The sequence below is a fragment of the Pithys albifrons genome, chromosome 16, assembly GCF_047495875.1.
Source record: "Pithys albifrons albifrons isolate INPA30051 chromosome 16, PitAlb_v1, whole genome shotgun sequence".
Classification (NCBI taxonomy): Eukaryota; Metazoa; Chordata; class Aves; order Passeriformes; family Thamnophilidae; genus Pithys; species Pithys albifrons.
In genome coordinates, this window is record NC_092473.1 from 3,311,728 (window position 1) to 3,328,556 (window position 16,829).

A 16,829-nucleotide genomic window follows, 5' to 3' on the forward strand; every position below is an offset into this window, starting at 1 on the left:
AAGGGTGTTGGGTCACTCAGGAGCCCGTCCTGTGGAGGTGTGAATGTCCCGCTGCTTCTCTGGACCCCTGTTCCAGTGTTTGACCACCCTCATGGTGAAAATTTTTTCCATACAGCTAATGAGAATTTCCTGTTTTCCATCTGGTGCCCATTGCCTCTCATCCTGTCTGACAGCAGCCTGGCTCTGTCTTCTCTACACCCTCCCATGAGGCAACTGCAGACAACAGTTAAGATCCCTCCTTTACCTGCTCCTCTCCCAGCTCTCATCCTTTCAGTCTGCCCTGCTGCCACCCACTTTGTTGACTATTCCCCTGCAGCAACCAAGTCCTGCTGGGGGCTGGGGCAATGGGGGCAGCACAGCAGCTCGGAGATGCAAACCCCCACTCACCCACCCTAAGCCTGGATCCACTGACAAGGGACAAAGTGGCCTTCAATTTCCAAAATCAACACCAATTCTGGCTGGGAGGCCCGTGCCAATCTGCCCTGCAAACAAAACTCCACCTTGCCCCATTCACTGTCACAAAGTACATTTATTGTTAAAAACCCCCAAGCCTGTATCTGTCACTGCGCAGTTTGAGGTCCTTGTACAGAGCACAGCTCAAGTCCTGGTTGGTGGGACACTTGCAAGACTTGTCAGCTGCAAGACAAGTGTCCCGTTGCTGCCATCTCTCTCTCCATTTTCTTGTCCACAACACTCACAAATTTGTTTCCTCGTAAATAAAACCTGAGTGGTTTTTGTGCCCACTCTCCCCTGCTGCCAATGCCAATCCTCGTGGTGGCCACCACGTCGTGCTCCCCCGGCAGGTCCTGTCCAGGCACCATCCAGATGTCAGTGTCCTCAGTCAGGTCCCTTTGGTCAAAAGCCTTATCGATGCCAAAAGCCTGGCAGAGCCTGGAGGGCCCGTTGCAGAGCTGCCAGTCCTTGAGCAGCTTGGTGGGTGCTTTCCTGGCGGCCCTGCGCAGCTCCCTCATGGCATCCAGGCCCTGGAGAGGCTCCAGGGAGCGCAGGAGCACTGCAGCCCCCTCCCCTGTGCACAACGAGAACGGGGGGGTTAGTACAGGGCTGGTGGCTGGGAACGCCTCAGCCTTCAGCCCCAGTTCAGCTCCGAATGTCCAGTGTCCCACAGCTCTGTGCTTTTTATTCTGCACTGCTGACTGGCTTTTCCCAGCCCCAACTGATGTTACTAAGTCTTGCTGCTGTTCCAAGGCTTTCCAGAGGGCAAGAGGTTTTCCTTATGTCAGCACAATGTTCAGGAATAAATACGCATATGGTTCAGTTTTGGCATAGATATCCAAAGCTGCTCCCAAGCCCAGTGGATTTCTAATAAACTCTGATTACAAGAACTCCAGCTAATAAAGGAGAGGAGGAATGAGTCTGGATGCTGCCAGCAGGAAGAGGCAGCTTGCAGAGTTAGGCTGGACAAAGATAAACCTGGAAGGAGCAGCCACTGCCTGTGCTGCTGGTGAGGGGGCCCAGGCTGCAGGTGGTACCATCCCAAACTCCCACTGGAGGTGTGACAGGTGGGATGGCCTTGGGTAACTGCATGGCTGCAGTGGAGAGGGATGCAAACCCTTGTGCCAGGGAAGGCAGGGACCTGGGGCAGGACAGGCTGCACAGTCTGGCTGTGGGATGCACAGCCCTGGGAGCAGCACTTCAGCAGGGAACACCTTCCTATGACAGGAGCTGCAGAAAACTGAGACCTTCCTCTCAGATGTGATTTGCCACCCTGTCAGGAGCCTCAGGGAAACTCCTGCCCTCCCAAATGTTGCAGCCAGCTGCCTTCCCTGGTGTCGGTGACAGTGAAGCAAAGGTGCAGCTCTGAGCAGACATTCCCTGTGACATTAACACTTCCTTGGTATTTCCCAGTGGACAGCAAGGGAGGTCTTCTCACGACCCTGAGTGGGTGAGGAGAGTGCCTGGCACCGTGTGCTGCCCCACACAGCCTCCCTTGTGCTGGGGCCACCCACGGCATTCCTGCCTGCTCCGCAAGAGTCCCCGCTCCCTCTCCAGCCTCAAACATCTGGAGCCATGCTCATGCCTGGCACAGACTTCTCTTGTAGGCACTGACAGATCCCCAAGGACCTGCGACTTCCAAAAATAGAATCCCTCTCATGTTCTGTACAAATCCCCACTAAATTACCCTTCTGGGCTCCCAGTGAGGACCTGGTTTCTGGCTTGGTGAGGTGTTGCCTGTTGCCCTGAACCTTCTCGAGCCCCTGCTGTCCCCAGTACAGCTCGGTGAAGTCACCAGCCTGATTTCCAACAGCTGTCAGCAATCTGTTCCCAGGCACTCCCTTCTCCATGGAGGGGATTGATGCTAATCTGGCAGCCAAAAGCTACTTCCCCGGACTACAGTGATTTCGAGCTCAAAGGTCACTTTAGATTTTTAAGAACATGTTCCATGTCCTAATTCAGCTTTTTATCCATGCACAAAGAAACATCCTTCACATCATGTTGCTGCCTCACTTGCCAGGAACAGCTACGGGATTCTGACCAATCACTAATTACACTACTTGCTTTCATCCATCACAAATACAAGGGGAAATTGTGGTCATGCTTGAACTGAACTGAGTCCTTGGGAGTTCATGTGAAGACAGACAAGCACTTGGAAAACTGCAGGTGTTCCCAGAGCATCCCAGAGCCCTGGGAGGGGGTACTGGACATACCTGTCTCTGGCTGCTCATTCTGCATTTCCACCCACAAGTTTTCATGCTCTTTCCAGCTGTGAGCAGCAGACACCATGCTCTGCCCAGTCAGCAGCAACTCCCCAAGAGCTTTGGGAAGAGGTGGAAACAGCAGGCAGGGCAGGAGTGCAGGGATGCTACAATGAGCTACTGCCTTCTTTGCACTGGGGGGTCCTCCTGAACATAGTTCCATATTAGAAATTTTATTTTAACTCCCAAAGAGTAGCTGAACCCTCCCAAATCAACTCCTGCCTGCCAGAGTGCTTCGGCCTGCCTTCCTCCCCCTCGCAGCCTGCAGCACTTTGCTCTCAGGGCTCACCTGGATCTGGCATCTGCCTGACAGGGATGCAGCTGCTGACATGCCAGAGGCAGCAGGGCCAGTCACTCCATATAATGAGCAGCATTCAGGGCTAAAAGCTGGGATCTAACACAGGCACAGAGGCCAATTCTCTCCCTGAGCAGAGAGAAATCATAAAATGATAGTGAAGTCCCACTCCTCCACTGCACAGCTTCCTGCTCCTTCCCTGAAACGGCTCCAGCTCCCACTTGGAAACAGTTCTTGGCCACTGGAGAGAAGAGAATTTTCTCCTCTCTTCACCCGTGTGAGTCACTGCTCCCAAAACACTTCCTTCAAAGTCCTAGTCTAGATTTGAAAGTTAGGGAGGAGCCCAGGCAGCACGACCCTGGGCTGAGCATCACTGGGCTCTGGATTTTTTCAGATCTGGCAGCAAAAAATGCACACTTTGGCAAATTCCAGCTAACAAATCACAGCTAAGTCAAGGAGAAGCATGACTGGTCTTTATCCTCTTCCTGAGGCGAGGGAAGCCCAACATACATCCCTTTTAACTCTTGGGAAAGCTCTTTGTACTAAGATTCTTGTGCTGCTCAGGGTATACTGTAGGATTCATGCACACTAAGGCAGTGGTTATATCTTCTCTATAAGCTCTTCTCCTCTATCATCCATGATTTCCCCCAATGTAGTCAGGCCTGCCATGGCTTCAGGCAGCTGTAGCAGTTCCCTCAGTGATGGGAAGATCTGTCACAGTAAAATCCCACACGATGCAGCTTTATCTAGTGACGTGCATAAAGATTTCCCCTTCCTCAGTAACAAAACTACTGGAACCCACCTCTCAGCTCGTGGTTTTATGAACACAGTGCTGCTGGTGACACACCTTTCCTACCCCTGAGTGACACTGCTGAGCCTGAACTCGAGCATAAACCAATAGAGAAAACAAAGGGGAAGGTTTATTCCACCTGGAGTTTAACCAGACAGTGCTGTGAGGTTGTACATCAAAACAACTGACCTCTAAAGAGCCAGATCTAAAGAGCCAAACGCTCCAATCTAGGCAAGCTCAGCAGAGGGAGGCAACAAGGAGCAGCATGTAAATCTTGGTCCATCTCAGGCCACAGATCTGGGCTGATCAAGGCCCAAGAAAGAAGGCCCCAGCACGACTCCAGTCAGGGACAGTGCAGCACCCCCACTGCTCCCCAGTGCCAGGACACACTCAGGAGCAGCAGGGCAGCAGCCACTTTGTGTCTGAGGACACACTGGCTCTCACAGCTGTTTGCCTTCACTGCAGGGTTGGTTCTGTGAAAAAGGACCAAGGTATAGCACAACTGACAGGGGTTCTGCCAGTGTTTCCTTGTGTTTTCTGCACAGCCACATGCAAAGCAGTTTCCAGGATCCATCCCATCTCCAGAGAATGAAAAGCTTTTGCCTTTTTCCCAGGTGCCACCACAAAGACCTCAATCCTTCCCTCAGACTAAACAACAGGACAACTGAATAACTCCTCCATCTAATTTCAGAAAAGCATCTTGGGTATGAGTCCTCCACAAATTCTTTGTTTCAACACATCTGCACACGGGCAAACACACAGAGGTATCTCCTCCCTGTGTAGCTGCACTAGGGATGCACAACATGCACTGCCAGAGTGTTCACTGCAGTGCCCTGACAGAGCTGGCAGTGCCAGCTGTGCCCGCTGTCAGAGGAGCTGCCTGTGTGACAGGCACAGAGAGGGAGTTTGTAACAAAAAATCATCACCACAGTGAGCTCTTTAACTGATTTGGCACAAAACTAAATACAGGTATATAAGGAAATGTATCCCAAAGTGGGTATTTCAAAGAAATCTTTCTAGAATTCAAAGGCTACGTGTTTCTATTTTTAATAAAAATTATTATTCCTAATATTTCAAACACTGACTAATGAACCATCTGCTTTCATTATCTGAACACATTTGGCAGAGCCAAGGTAATGAAATTCCCATGTGTTCATCCACCAGACTCCAGACCTTCATTTGGAAATCAGGCTCTTCCCCCACAGTATAACCCAGCACTGTTTTCCTGCTTGGCCCCTGTCCAAAGGCCAAAACCTGAGGATTAATGGTCACTGTTACATTTCCTTTCCACTTAGGAATATATAGGGGGTGGGGGTTTTTAACCTTTTTCTTCAAAATGGTGAAAAAGAAAGTAAACTGGTTTTGAGACTTTTTCTGACAAAGTGAGTATTTACCTGGGAAATATCTGCTGCCATTTCAAAGTGTCTAATTAAGCAATAGCAGCAATAGCCTTATTGCAAGGCAAATACTGTCACTGTTAGGGGAGTAACACTTGGATGCTAAGAGGAGCTGTGAAAGGACAGTCTCAGTAAATTCCATAATATTTTGATTAGAGCTTGATTATTGTATCTTGAGAATCACAGAATCATAGAATGGATTGGGTTGGAAAATACCTCTGAGATCATCAAGTCCAACCCTTGGTCCAACTCCAGGCCCTTTACCAGATCATGGCACTCAGTGCCACGGCCAATCTCAGTTAAAAAACCTCCAGGGATGGGGAATCCACCCCCTCTCTGGGCAGCCCATTCCAATGCCTGAGCACTCTCTCTGCAAAGAAGTTTTTTCTGCTCTCCAACTTCAATTTCCCCTGGCAGAGCCTGAGCCCATCGTGCCCCCTTGTCCTATTGCTGAGTGCCTGGGAATAAGACTGAATGTTTTGTAATCATCTGGGTATTTTGATTTGGGTCTGGTTTTTTTGGTTTTAAGATACAGCCAAGCAGCTAAAATGCTCCTACACGCCTCACTTAAGCTGAGGACATCTCAGACCACTTTGTTTTCCCCAGCACTTAAAGCCTCTGATGGTAAAGGCAGGAGACAGAGGAATTTCTTGTCATGACAAGAGAAACCAAGATTTAGGCTGTCATTAACGACTCCAAGTATTTCCTCTACCATCACTACTTTTGAGGAACTAAGTTCACTGAGTCACATGAATGAGGAAGCAGCCCAGGTCATCACCACTGAAAGCCATCCAGATTCTCTCCAGACCTGAAGTCTTTGCTCGTGTGCCTGAACAGCTACCACAGCTCCCACTGGGACCAACCTGGGCAGCTGGGGATGGGCCCTGCCTGCCATGCTGCTTGTCCACAGGCGGCCTGTGCTCACAGTGGCAATGCCAGGTCCCAAGGAAACAGCCTGCCATGCTGCCTGTCCACAGGCAGCCTGTGCTCACAGTGGCAATGCCAGGTCCCAAGGAAACAGCCTGACAGCGAGTCACTGACTTCAGAGAGCCTACAGGGAGCTCACAAGTCACTGCAGCACCACGAGCATACCCTGAAATGTCAGCCCTCTCCTGCAGGCATTAAACCTCTTTCAGCCTCAGCTTACCTTGGCTGGACACATTGATGCAGAAATAAATGCCGTAGATCTGATACACGTAGAGAGTTCCCGGTGTCATGAACATGGCCGCGTTCCGCTGGGTTTGCTTCCCACCTCTCGAGTGGGAAGCTTCATCTTCCCCACCCAGATAAGCCTCTGTTTCAACAATCCTGCCCCAGAGTTCTCTGCCATCAGGAAGTTTGCGAACTAAAATCTGAAAAGAGAGGTCAGAGTGCATCAGTTAGCAGCCCTCTGTGCAAAACAACCCGAGCAAGAGCTGTGGAAACAAAGAAGTTGGGAAAAAATGGCCTGGTGGTACTAAATACTCTCCCTCCAGCAGCAATGTCTGTACTAACACCAACTTTTTCAGCTTCCACCGTCCAGGCCACAGCCCAGTACAAAGAATTCCTACCTGTCATTCACCCCACAAAATGCCTGGAGTGTCTACATGTGGCATCATCATAACCCTGAGATCAGCTCAGTTGGTTCAAACTTGGCTGTAATAATGCCAAGGTCATGGGTTCAATCCCCTGTGTGGGCCCTTGACTGAAGAGTTGGACTCGATGATCCCTGTGGGTCCCTTCCAACTCAGAACAGTCTGTGAGTCTGTCATAACCAGTTTATGATCCAACATACACTAAAGCCCACAGTTGCTTTTGTGCTTATTTTCTGTGTTCTCCACTCCAATCCATCAGATTTAAGGCAAAAAAGCACCACTGATATCAACCTTGAAGCATCATGAATGTATAATCTCTAGATCAGAAGAAATATGACAGGGGCACAATTAAGTAACTGCTATGATTAGATGGTTTCTCTCCCTCCAGATGCTTCAAACAAGTCCCAGTCCCCAGTCACAGAGATAATCAGCACCAGAGTGAGCATCACTCCACTATTTCTGTATCTTCTGTGCCACAGAGAGGGGCAGTGCAGGAGAAATGGGAATTGGCTCCAGGCAGACAACAACAGATCTTTGTTATTACAGTGTGTTCCTTGCTGCTGGTACCTCCTTAAATAAAACAAAGCAGATGCAGGGGGAACAAAACACGACAGTGAAAAGAGTCTCTTTAAAAATAAAACAACTTGCTAAACTTTGTACAAAGGGTTTTGTGGTTTGACCTGATTTCTAAACTTTGTATTTTATTTAATATAAATAAAGTCTGAAATACTGCAGCACAGTCTCATTTAGGCAACAGCTCTCAGTTTAATTATATGACATTCAGCACTTTCCTATTGGAAAACCAGCCATTCAAAAATGACCTTCAGGAAACAAAAGCTTAATTCCTAACAGATGTCTGTGCTGGATGGGTAATGCAGACATTGCCCTGATCCAGCATGGATGCTCCAGGAGGCAGTTCCCAAAGCTGCAGCTCTGGGACATCACAGTTCCCCACAGCACTTGTCAAACTGTTGAAAACAATCAATTGATTTTATTTAGGAAAAATGCAGTGACTTCAGAAAAGCAACTGCCCTGAACACCCCAAAAGCAGCTCCTGTGGCCAAACTTCTCACTCTGTGATGAAATGCAATGGTGAAGTCATGATTTTAAACTCATTTCCCTGACTATTCAGACACACCAAATATTCACAGTTAAAAGTGGGGATCATTCCCAACACCTCACAGTAAACTATCTCATACAGGTTTTCTTTTCTCATTGAGGATGTATCCTGATGTTCATTCTGAGAAGCCATTTACTGCATGTAACTTCTGGGGTATTCTTTGGTTTCCAAGAACTCTGGTATCATGAAGGTAAGCAAGATTAATACATCAGGCACCTGAAAAATTTGGCAGAATGAAGATAATGAATTAAATTACCTTTATTGTTATCATTCTAAGAAGATGAGACAATAGACTGGGGGTTACACTTTAAAGAAATGGTAAAATTAAGACAGAAATCCCACAGCTTGCAATTCTAGGACTAGAAGGAAAAACATAGAATTAAGACTCAAATATCATCTGCCCAGGGGTAACTAAAGGCAGAGGGATGTCAGAGTCATTCAGAAAACAAAAATGCACAAACAATGGGAGACTTCAGGTACCCTTAGGTAGAACAGGTAAATACCCCAGTGGGCCAGGACATGGGCTGTGTTTTCTCAGACACCATGAAACACTTTGCAGAACAAGCAATCGGTGATTTCACAAAAACGACTCGAACTGATCCAGAGAAAAACACAAAGTATTTTCCGTAGAATTATCCCTGACAAACAACTTTGTATCATGACCACGAAGTACAAAGTTCAGTGTCTTTTAACAAGCATTAAGGTCCAACAATAATCTATCAGAGTTCTGCTTACCAGAAAAAAGAGGAAAGTACGTCAAGTGAGGAAGATTGTTGGGGAGAACTTAAGGGGCAGCCAAAGGTTAAGCTGGAAAGGCAAACCTCTGGCAGGATGTCTGTAAAGAGCAGCACACATGGAGTGTCCCAGAGAGCTTCAGGCAGAGCAGAGAGAAACCCAGCAGGGTTAAAAAGCAGAGCAAGGGCATCAATATCCTTAGAAAATAAAAAAAGGCTCCACACAGCAAACCAGGCCAAAACCAACAGTTTGTGGAACAAATTCCTGACGTTATCTAAACCCATGAGAACCTGGAGAGTCTGCTCACCCTGCAGACAATGAAGGTATAAAAAAGACTCAGAGAAGATAAGGCCAGAGCAGTGAAACCAAACACACAGTTTGCAGTTGCATTTAGAAGGTCCCAGCCTGGAACTTTTTATAGGGAAAACACTGGAGGAACTCCCTCCCACGGAAACAGCAAGAGAGTTTTTTGAAGGGCTCACTAAGCAGAAAGACATATTTAATCTCCACCACTGTGATTTTCAAAGCCTTTCAACAAGGTCCAAAGACTCCTCAAAGTTTCTGCAACAGGATAAGGGAGAAGGTCCTTGCATGAACAAGTAATGACTTGGAAACTCAGAAACACAAGACAGGAATAGCAGAAATTGGAGTGAAGAGAGTTTGACTGTGGGGCTGTGCAAACCTCAGCACCACAAGACAGTAAAATGGAGCTGAGAAGATGTTGCTGACTGCAGAGCTTTACTGTCCACTGGGCTAAGCAAGAACCAAAAACAAATGAAGCAATACCTGAAAGGGAAATAATAGGCCTGAAACAACCTTCAAAGCACAAAGTACATTTCAGTAAGCAGAAAAAAAGGGAGGAAAATCCACAAGAAACTAATTCTAAAATGTGACAGTAAACTAAATCTGGAAAACTACTCCTGTGACTTCATCCAAAATAGATTTGGCTACTGGTCTTTAAATTCCACTGCACTTAACAAGAGGAGCAATGAGAGCTGTACTGAAATAGCCAAGCCCAGGAGTCAAATGGCAAAAAGAGAATTCCATCCTTTTACACCAAGTTATCAGGTGGCACGTGCTCCAGTCCAGGAATCTCAGCACTCAAGTCTTACCTGTCCCAGAAAGGACTTGGCCAGACTAACACAGGGCTGCTGGAAAAAATCTGCTTCCAGCCTGGAAGATTTCTTTCTCTCTGTCACAAAATATTTGCTGCTTTTTGGAGCAGAATCCCCACCAGGTGTAGCGTTCAGGTTCTCCAAGGCATCGACCTGAGGGAAGCTGGAGTTGCTTTGAAGAGAACTTAATTGAGCCAACAGCTTTCTTTTCCTTGGCATAATTCTAGAAAATGGATATAAATGTAATTAGAAATATAAAGATTATTTAAAAGTAACCCCGTTCCACAAACTCCTGTTTTTATGCTTCACAACACTGAAATCTCCAACTCCTTGGATAACCTGTGCAAGAGCAGGTGACAGATTTAGGTGTGTTTGCACCAGGCTGGGCAAATACTGGGCTCTGCTGATAAGCAAACAGAACATGGCACTTTGAGTATTCATCTTTTAAGGACTGCAGATAAAAAGCAACTCTGCCCCACTTAGCACTGCAAGTGAGTTTGCTGTTGGGTTAGAAAGTTCAGAAATTGAAAGCAAAGGTGCTCTGTGCTTTTTACCTAAAATTAATCTTTTAAGCTGACAGGAAAAAATAGAAAACAACCACTTCAAAACCTGTGCTGCCTCAGAAAGCCCAGAAGTTGTGCATCAATGTTTTCAAACAGCAACACAGCCAGGTCAGAGTCTAATGCTCCCCAGCACATCTGAGTTGGGAGATGCTCTATTTGCAGTCACAAAAGTGTTTATCTTGGAATGTTTCTGTAGAACCTCCCCAAAACAGGCTTTAAATTCAACCTACCAGAGGGATGAAGAGCAGCCTGTTCCACTCAGGCAACCACATAACCCACAATTCTTCTCCTGGTTTGTCACCAATTCACTGTGCAAACTCCAAAAAATTAATGTTTCTTTTTCAGTGCCTCAGTCCCACCTGTGGAAGAGGAACAAACTTATTTATTCAGTGTAAAAAGCACTTTGAAATAGGCAAAGAGATTTTGGAGCTGGAGATTTGATACCAACAGTGTATCATTAGCTCAGACTCCAGAACAATTTGCAGTTTTCTGTCGGTCCAGCAAAACACCATCTCAGAGCTGGGGATGCTCTTTAGCCTGTTACACAAAAGCAGAGCATATACTGAAGGAATACATAGAAAGCAAACTTTTAAAATTCCCCTACTGGCACTAAACTTGGAAAGTGTCAGCCTCAAAAAAAGGACTTTCACAAGAAAATGCAAAGACAACAGGTTTAGAAGATGCCTCATCAGTTCTGAAATTCAACCACACGTAGGTGGGAAGGGAAAAAAGCAGAAGTTCAACATCATACAGAGTTAAAAATGGAGAAAGAATCCTACACACAGCTGAGCCTGAGAGGGAAGTGTATATGTAAGTAATTAGCTGTTGCCACTCATTTTCCACCAGAACATCAGCTTTTAAAAATCACTACAAAAACTTTCAGCATCAAACCCAGTCTTCTAATGATTATCACAACCAAAGATCCACCAGCAACAGCTTCCTTAAACTACCCTGAAACAAATTCTGCATTGCTACACTCTGAATCACCAGTGCCAATTCCCCAACAGTGTTGTGTTTCACTTCAGAAGAATCCAGACACAAACATACAAAAATAGGCAGCAAAAAAAAAAATACATTGGCACGACAGGCAGAGAGGTGGGATGGTTTTATTTTTTTTTCTAAACATCTGATTCTTTATTGCAATAATTCAGTGGTGTCAGAGACTTGCCACAGAACAGCCACCTCCATGCCAGGTGCTCTGCTCTGAACTTGGCTCTCACCTGGTAGGAATTTAAAAAATTCTGTCAGAATTCCCCAGAGTGCCTGAGACAAAACTGCCTGGTGGCCTTGGCAAAGGAGTCGTGCCCAGGAGAAAGGGTTAGAATGGGAAAAAGTGTTGCAGGAAGGAAGGGCCAGAGAGGGAACACACCCCCATACCAGACTGACCCTCTGAAACACTCAGTCCAGGGAATGCTTTCCACTGCAGACAACACCTCCAGGCTTCCCTGACAGTATTAACTGAACTTCCAGCTCATCAGCCACAGATAAAGACACAGTGCAAACATGGCTGAACTGAGTGGAGCATTAACTCATTTGGTGATTTGTGCTCTTATGGAATGAGACATCAGAACCAGGATCCAATTTCCAATTAAATAATTCTTAAAGGCTGCAAGTGCTCTCGTGTATGTTCCACCAGCAGCCTCAGGGCTCTTGTAATGCCAGTGCTGTGGCTGACCCCACACACATCTCAGCATCTCCAACTCCCAGTAGCAGGAGGGAAGTGCCTTTACAGTCAGGAGAAATGGGGCACAGACAGAAATGGGACTGCAGAATGACAGGGCTGCAATGTCACTTCAGGATCCAAAACCCCTTCAGTCTACCCTCTGTCTCCCTGCCTGTTCACAGTAAGATATGAAACCTAAAACTCCATCCCTCAAAGCCTACCTGGGCCTTCTGTAAAGGATGTTGCTTGTATTCAGAAGACAGCACATACCATGCATCCAAATCCTGGGGATCTGGGAATAGAGACATTACCTCTTCACACCTTAAGTCTACACACAAATCCTGCAACTTTACTTTTCATTTTCATCTAGAATTTTTTGCTTGTATAATAAACAAATTCCACTTCTGGGTCTCAAACAACCAAATGTTGGTTTAATCACTTCTTACTAATCCTGTTGTAACCAAACCAACTACAAGTTTTTAAGTACATGTGTGTTCACAGGTACAAAAAAAGTGTGGAAGTCAGAAAAGGCAGCTCAAGGGCTGGCTCACCTGGCAAGTGGGATTGCTGGACTAATCTCAGGCAAGTGATTACTCTCTACAACTACCTGAAGGGAAGTTCTAGCCAGGTGGGGATTGGTCTCTTCTCTCAGGCAACCAATAGTAGGACAAAAGGGCACAACTTGAGCTCTGCCAAGGGAGGTTTAGGTTGGATATCAGAAAGAAGTTCTTTACAGAGAGAGTGATCAGCAGGGAGGGGGTGGATTCTCCAACCCTGGAGGTGTTTAAGAAGAGCTGGATGTGGCACTGAGTGAGAATCCATGTCTTGATCCAACCCCACTGTGATCACCAGCCCAGGGCACTCCGTGCCCTGGGCTGGTGATCACAGTGGGGTTGGATCAAGGCTTGGACTTGCTGATCTCAGAGGTCTCTTCCAACCCAGCTGATTCTGTGATCCAAGTGGTTCAGGACCCTGCAAGCCAGAACCAGACAGACACTAAAATCTGTGTGAAACAGCTCAGCTGCAGATACACCCTGCAGTCAGGGCACAACAGAGTCTACAGAGACTTCTTTAATCTTCCTAACAAGACTACTTTTGCAGGCATTTCCTTAGGTATTTAATGACCTTTCACTAAAGGGAGGTGAAAAAAAAAACATTTTCCCCAGTAATTTGCACAGGTCCAGGTACCTGCAAAGCCTCCATCAGGCACGTCTGTCTCTGACAGCATGAAGGAGAGTACATAAAATCACACTGTCACTTCTGGAGACACAATTCCTCCTCCCAGTTCCCAGCTGCACAGACTTTAAGTGGCAATACATGGCTGGTCAGTGCTGGGTCAGAGCAAAGAACACCCCTCCTTTATCCTGCTCTCCAGCAGAGGCCAAGCAGGAGCCTGGGGAAGAACAGGACAAGCACATGGAGTGCCATGGGCTGGTGATCACAGTGGGGTTGGATCAAGGCTTGGACTTGCTGATCTCAGAGGTCTCTTCCAACCCAGCTGATTCTGTGGTTCCAAGTGGTTCAGGACTGTGTAAGCCAGAACCACACATCCTTCATGGCTCTAGACTGGAACCTTCTGACCCAGGCACAGTGTTTGTGTACTCAGGAACTGTGAGCTTATGAGCTTTACCCTGAGCCTGCGTAAAACTACCCAAATGGAGGAAGAAAACGTCAGAGAATTAGTTATTACTGCTCCAAACCCTCACTCATTTTGTGTTGAAATTAGCACTGCCCCTCCACCTCCTGAATCAGTTTATATCTCCTTTTCATCACCCTTAGTTCTCTGCTTTACCACCTCAAATAAAGTAAAGCCAGCTGGAAACACCGATTTTCCATGTCCCTTACAAACCATCCTGTGGCACCCCAGAGGTGACCTCCAGCCACCACCAGAGCTGCCCATTTAGTCACATCCTCTTTCTTATCTTTGCAAAAACTATTTATGACAGGGAACTCCCTTGTTATATCAAGGGCTGCTCAGGTGAGGGTTTCTGTTTAAGTTTCCTGAAATCTGAGTACAGAGTATAAGCCAGACCTCTCAACATGTTTATTTAGACCTGCAGAGAATTCCAGCATTTTTTTAAGGCATGGCTTTTAACCCACACTTACTTTCTCCCTTGACAGTATTTATGCAGCTGTCCAATAACCCTGCCTTGTTATATTTGCCACTAATTCAGTTGGTGGTCAAACTTCCAGGTCGGCAGCCCATGGATTTCCCCTGGAATCCTCTTTAAAAATTAGTGACACGTTTGCTGCTGAGACCATCAATAGCATCACCATCCCTGGGGGCTTCATCTGCTTTGGCAATTTATTCCTCCCTGTTTCTGCCAGTTTGGCAACTTATTCCTGCCTGTTATTCCCGTCTATTTGTTCCATAACCTCTTACGCAGACACTCATCTTAAGCCAAACCCTTCAATGAGTTCCTGTCTAGTCTATCCTATTAGCAACCAGAAGTGAGTTAGTAATGTATAATTTCCTGGACAACAGTGTGAGAAGGAGGGAAAAAAGCCTTGAAAGGAGTGCGGGCAGCAGCAAATATAACCGTAAAAACAAAGTCAATTTCTCCACGGACAGCTTTTGTGCAACTCTAATACCTCAAAAATACGCCGCAATGGATGTTTTTATTCACCTTACTGAGCTCTGGGAATCTCATTTTCCACAAGACATCCTTTCAATCGCAGTCCTGGCTCCTCCTGCCTGCCGAGCATCCCAAGCTTTTCGGGGATGAAACTCCCTCCTCCTTCCGTAAAGCACAGGGCAACGTTAAAACGAGGGATGACGAAAAACCCTAACAGAGCCTTAACAGCAAAATAACGCCCCGTTTCGGTTGAGGACACTCGTGAGGTGGGAGAGAAACAACAAGGAGCGGGCAAGGGGCGGGCAGGCCGCGCTCGGCGCGGCAGGCCGGGCCCGCTCGGCGCTGCGGGGCCGCGGCCAGCCCGGGCCCTTGGGGCTCCAGCTCCCTTCACCCGCCATTCCCGGCCATTCCCGGTTGTTCCCGGCCATTCCCGGCGACCCCTCACGCACCTGCCGGGCCCGTTCCCGCCGCGGGCGGGGCGCGCGCAGCCCCTGCCGAGGCCCCGGGAAACCCCGCGCGTGCCGTGAGGGGCGGGCGGGGCCGGCGCGGGGCGGGAACCGCTGGGGGGGGGGGCGGTGTGGGGCCGATCTGTGGGGTGGGTCTTGTTTTATGCAGCACAGACCCTGTGCTAACAGTGTTTGGACTTGCTGTGGGACAGGTCTGCAGCTCTTCTCTGTAGTTTGGGTCTTGCTTTCTGGAGCTCAGACCCTCTGCTAACAGTGTTTGGACCCGCTGTAGGGCTGCTTTGCAGCTCTTGTCTATAGTGTGGGTCTTGTTTTCTGGAGCCCAGACCCTCTGCTAACAATGTTTGCACTCGCTGTGGGGCCGCTCTGCAGCTTTTGCATCTCCTTGTGGGTCTTGTTTGCTGGAGCTCAGACCCTCTGCTAAGACTTTGCACTCGCTGTAGGGTCACTTTGGGGCCGTTCTCTGTGGTGTGGGTCTTGTTTTCTGGAGCACAAACGCTCTGATAACTGTTTGGACTTGCTGTGGGGCCGTTCTCTGTGGTGTGGGTCTTGTTTTCTGGGGCACAGACCCTCTGCTAACAGTGTTTGTACTCGCTGTGGGGCAGGTCTGCAGCTCTTGTCTATACTGTGGGTCTTGTTTTCTGGAGTTCAGACTCTGCTAACACTGCACTCGCTGTGGGGCCACTTTGGGGCCGTTCTGTGGGGTAGGTCTTGTTCTCTGGAGCACAAACTCTCTGCCAACAGTGTTTGGACTCGCTGTGGGGCCGCCTTGGAGTCCTTTCTGTGGTGTGGGTCTTGTTTGCTGGAGCTCAGACACTCTGCTAACACTGTTTGCACTCGCTGTGGGGCTGCTTTGGGGCCGTTCTGTGGGTTAGGTCTAGTTCTCTGGAGCACAGACCCTCTGCCAACAGTGATTGGACTCGCTGTGGGGCCGCTTTGGGGCCGTTCTGTGGGGTAGGTCTTGTTCTCTGGAGCACAGACCCTCTGCCAAGTGTTTGGACTCGCTGTGGGGCCGCCTTGGAGTCCTTTCTGTGGTGTGGGTCTTGTTTTATGGGGCACAGACCCTCTGCCAACAGTGTTTGGACTCGCTGTGGGGCTGCCCTGGAGTCCTTTCTGTGGTGTGGGTCTTGTTTGCTGGAGCACAGACGCTCTGCTAATGCTGTTTGCACTTGCTGTGGGGCAGGTCTGCAGCTCTTCTCCATAGTGTGGGTCTTGTTTTCTGGATCACAGAGCCTGCTAACACTTTACACTCGCTGTGGGGCTGCTTTGGGGCCATTCTGTGGGGTGGGTCTTGTGTTCTGGGGCAGAGACCCTCTGCTAACACTGTTTGGACTTGCTGTGGGGTCACTTTGCAGCTTTCCCCTCTCATTGTGGGTCTTGTTTTCTGGAACTCAGACCCTCTGCTAATGCTGTTTGGACTCCCTCTGGTTTGTTTTCGGCATTTGCTTGTGTTCTCCTCACTGTTTCATATTAATCATTAATTCATTTATTTGTGAGAGAGTTGGGGGTGTTCAGCCTGGAGAAGGCTCAGGGAGACCATGGAGCCCCTTCCAGGGCCTAAAGGGGCTCCAGAAGAGCTGGAGAGGAACGTGGGACAGTGGAGAGACAGGACAAAGGGGAATAGTTTCAAACTGCCAGAGGGCAGGGATAGATGGGATATTGGGAAGGAATTCCTGGCTGTGAGGTGGTGAGGCCCTGGCACAGGTTGGGCAGAGCAGCTGTGGCTGCCCCATCCCTGGAGTGTCCAAGGTCAGGCTGGACAGGGCTTGGAGCACCCTGGGATAGTGGGAGGTGTCCCTGCCCATGGCAGGGGTGGGACTGAA

General features: G+C 48.1%; 1 protein-coding gene across 3 annotated transcripts; it reads right to left on the reverse strand.

Moving 5' to 3' along the window:
* Window positions 1-515: 515 nt before the first annotated feature.
* Window positions 516-15,061, reverse strand: MPG (N-methylpurine DNA glycosylase). 3 transcript variants are annotated; one of them, XM_071571287.1, is made up of 6 exons: window positions 14,992-15,061; window positions 14,594-14,704; window positions 10,534-10,662; window positions 9,738-9,963; window positions 6,344-6,548; window positions 516-1,027 (listed from the first exon to the last, which is right to left on the reverse strand). In XM_071571287.1, the coding sequence occupies exons 4-6, from the start codon at window positions 9,957-9,959 to the stop codon at window positions 633-635; spliced, it is 822 nt and encodes a 273-aa protein (XP_071427388.1). In that variant the 5' UTR covers window positions 9,960-9,963; window positions 10,534-10,662; window positions 14,594-14,704; window positions 14,992-15,061; the 3' UTR covers window positions 516-632. The 3 variants fall into 3 exon arrangements, with proteins under 3 accessions (XP_071427388.1, XP_071427387.1, XP_071427389.1); XM_071571286.1 differs by lacking the exon at window positions 14,594-14,704 and having other exon boundaries at window positions 14,992-15,058; XM_071571288.1 differs by lacking the exons at window positions 14,594-14,704; window positions 14,992-15,061 and adding an exon at window positions 12,188-12,258.
* Between the last annotated feature and the right edge of the window lie 1,768 nt (window positions 15,062-16,829).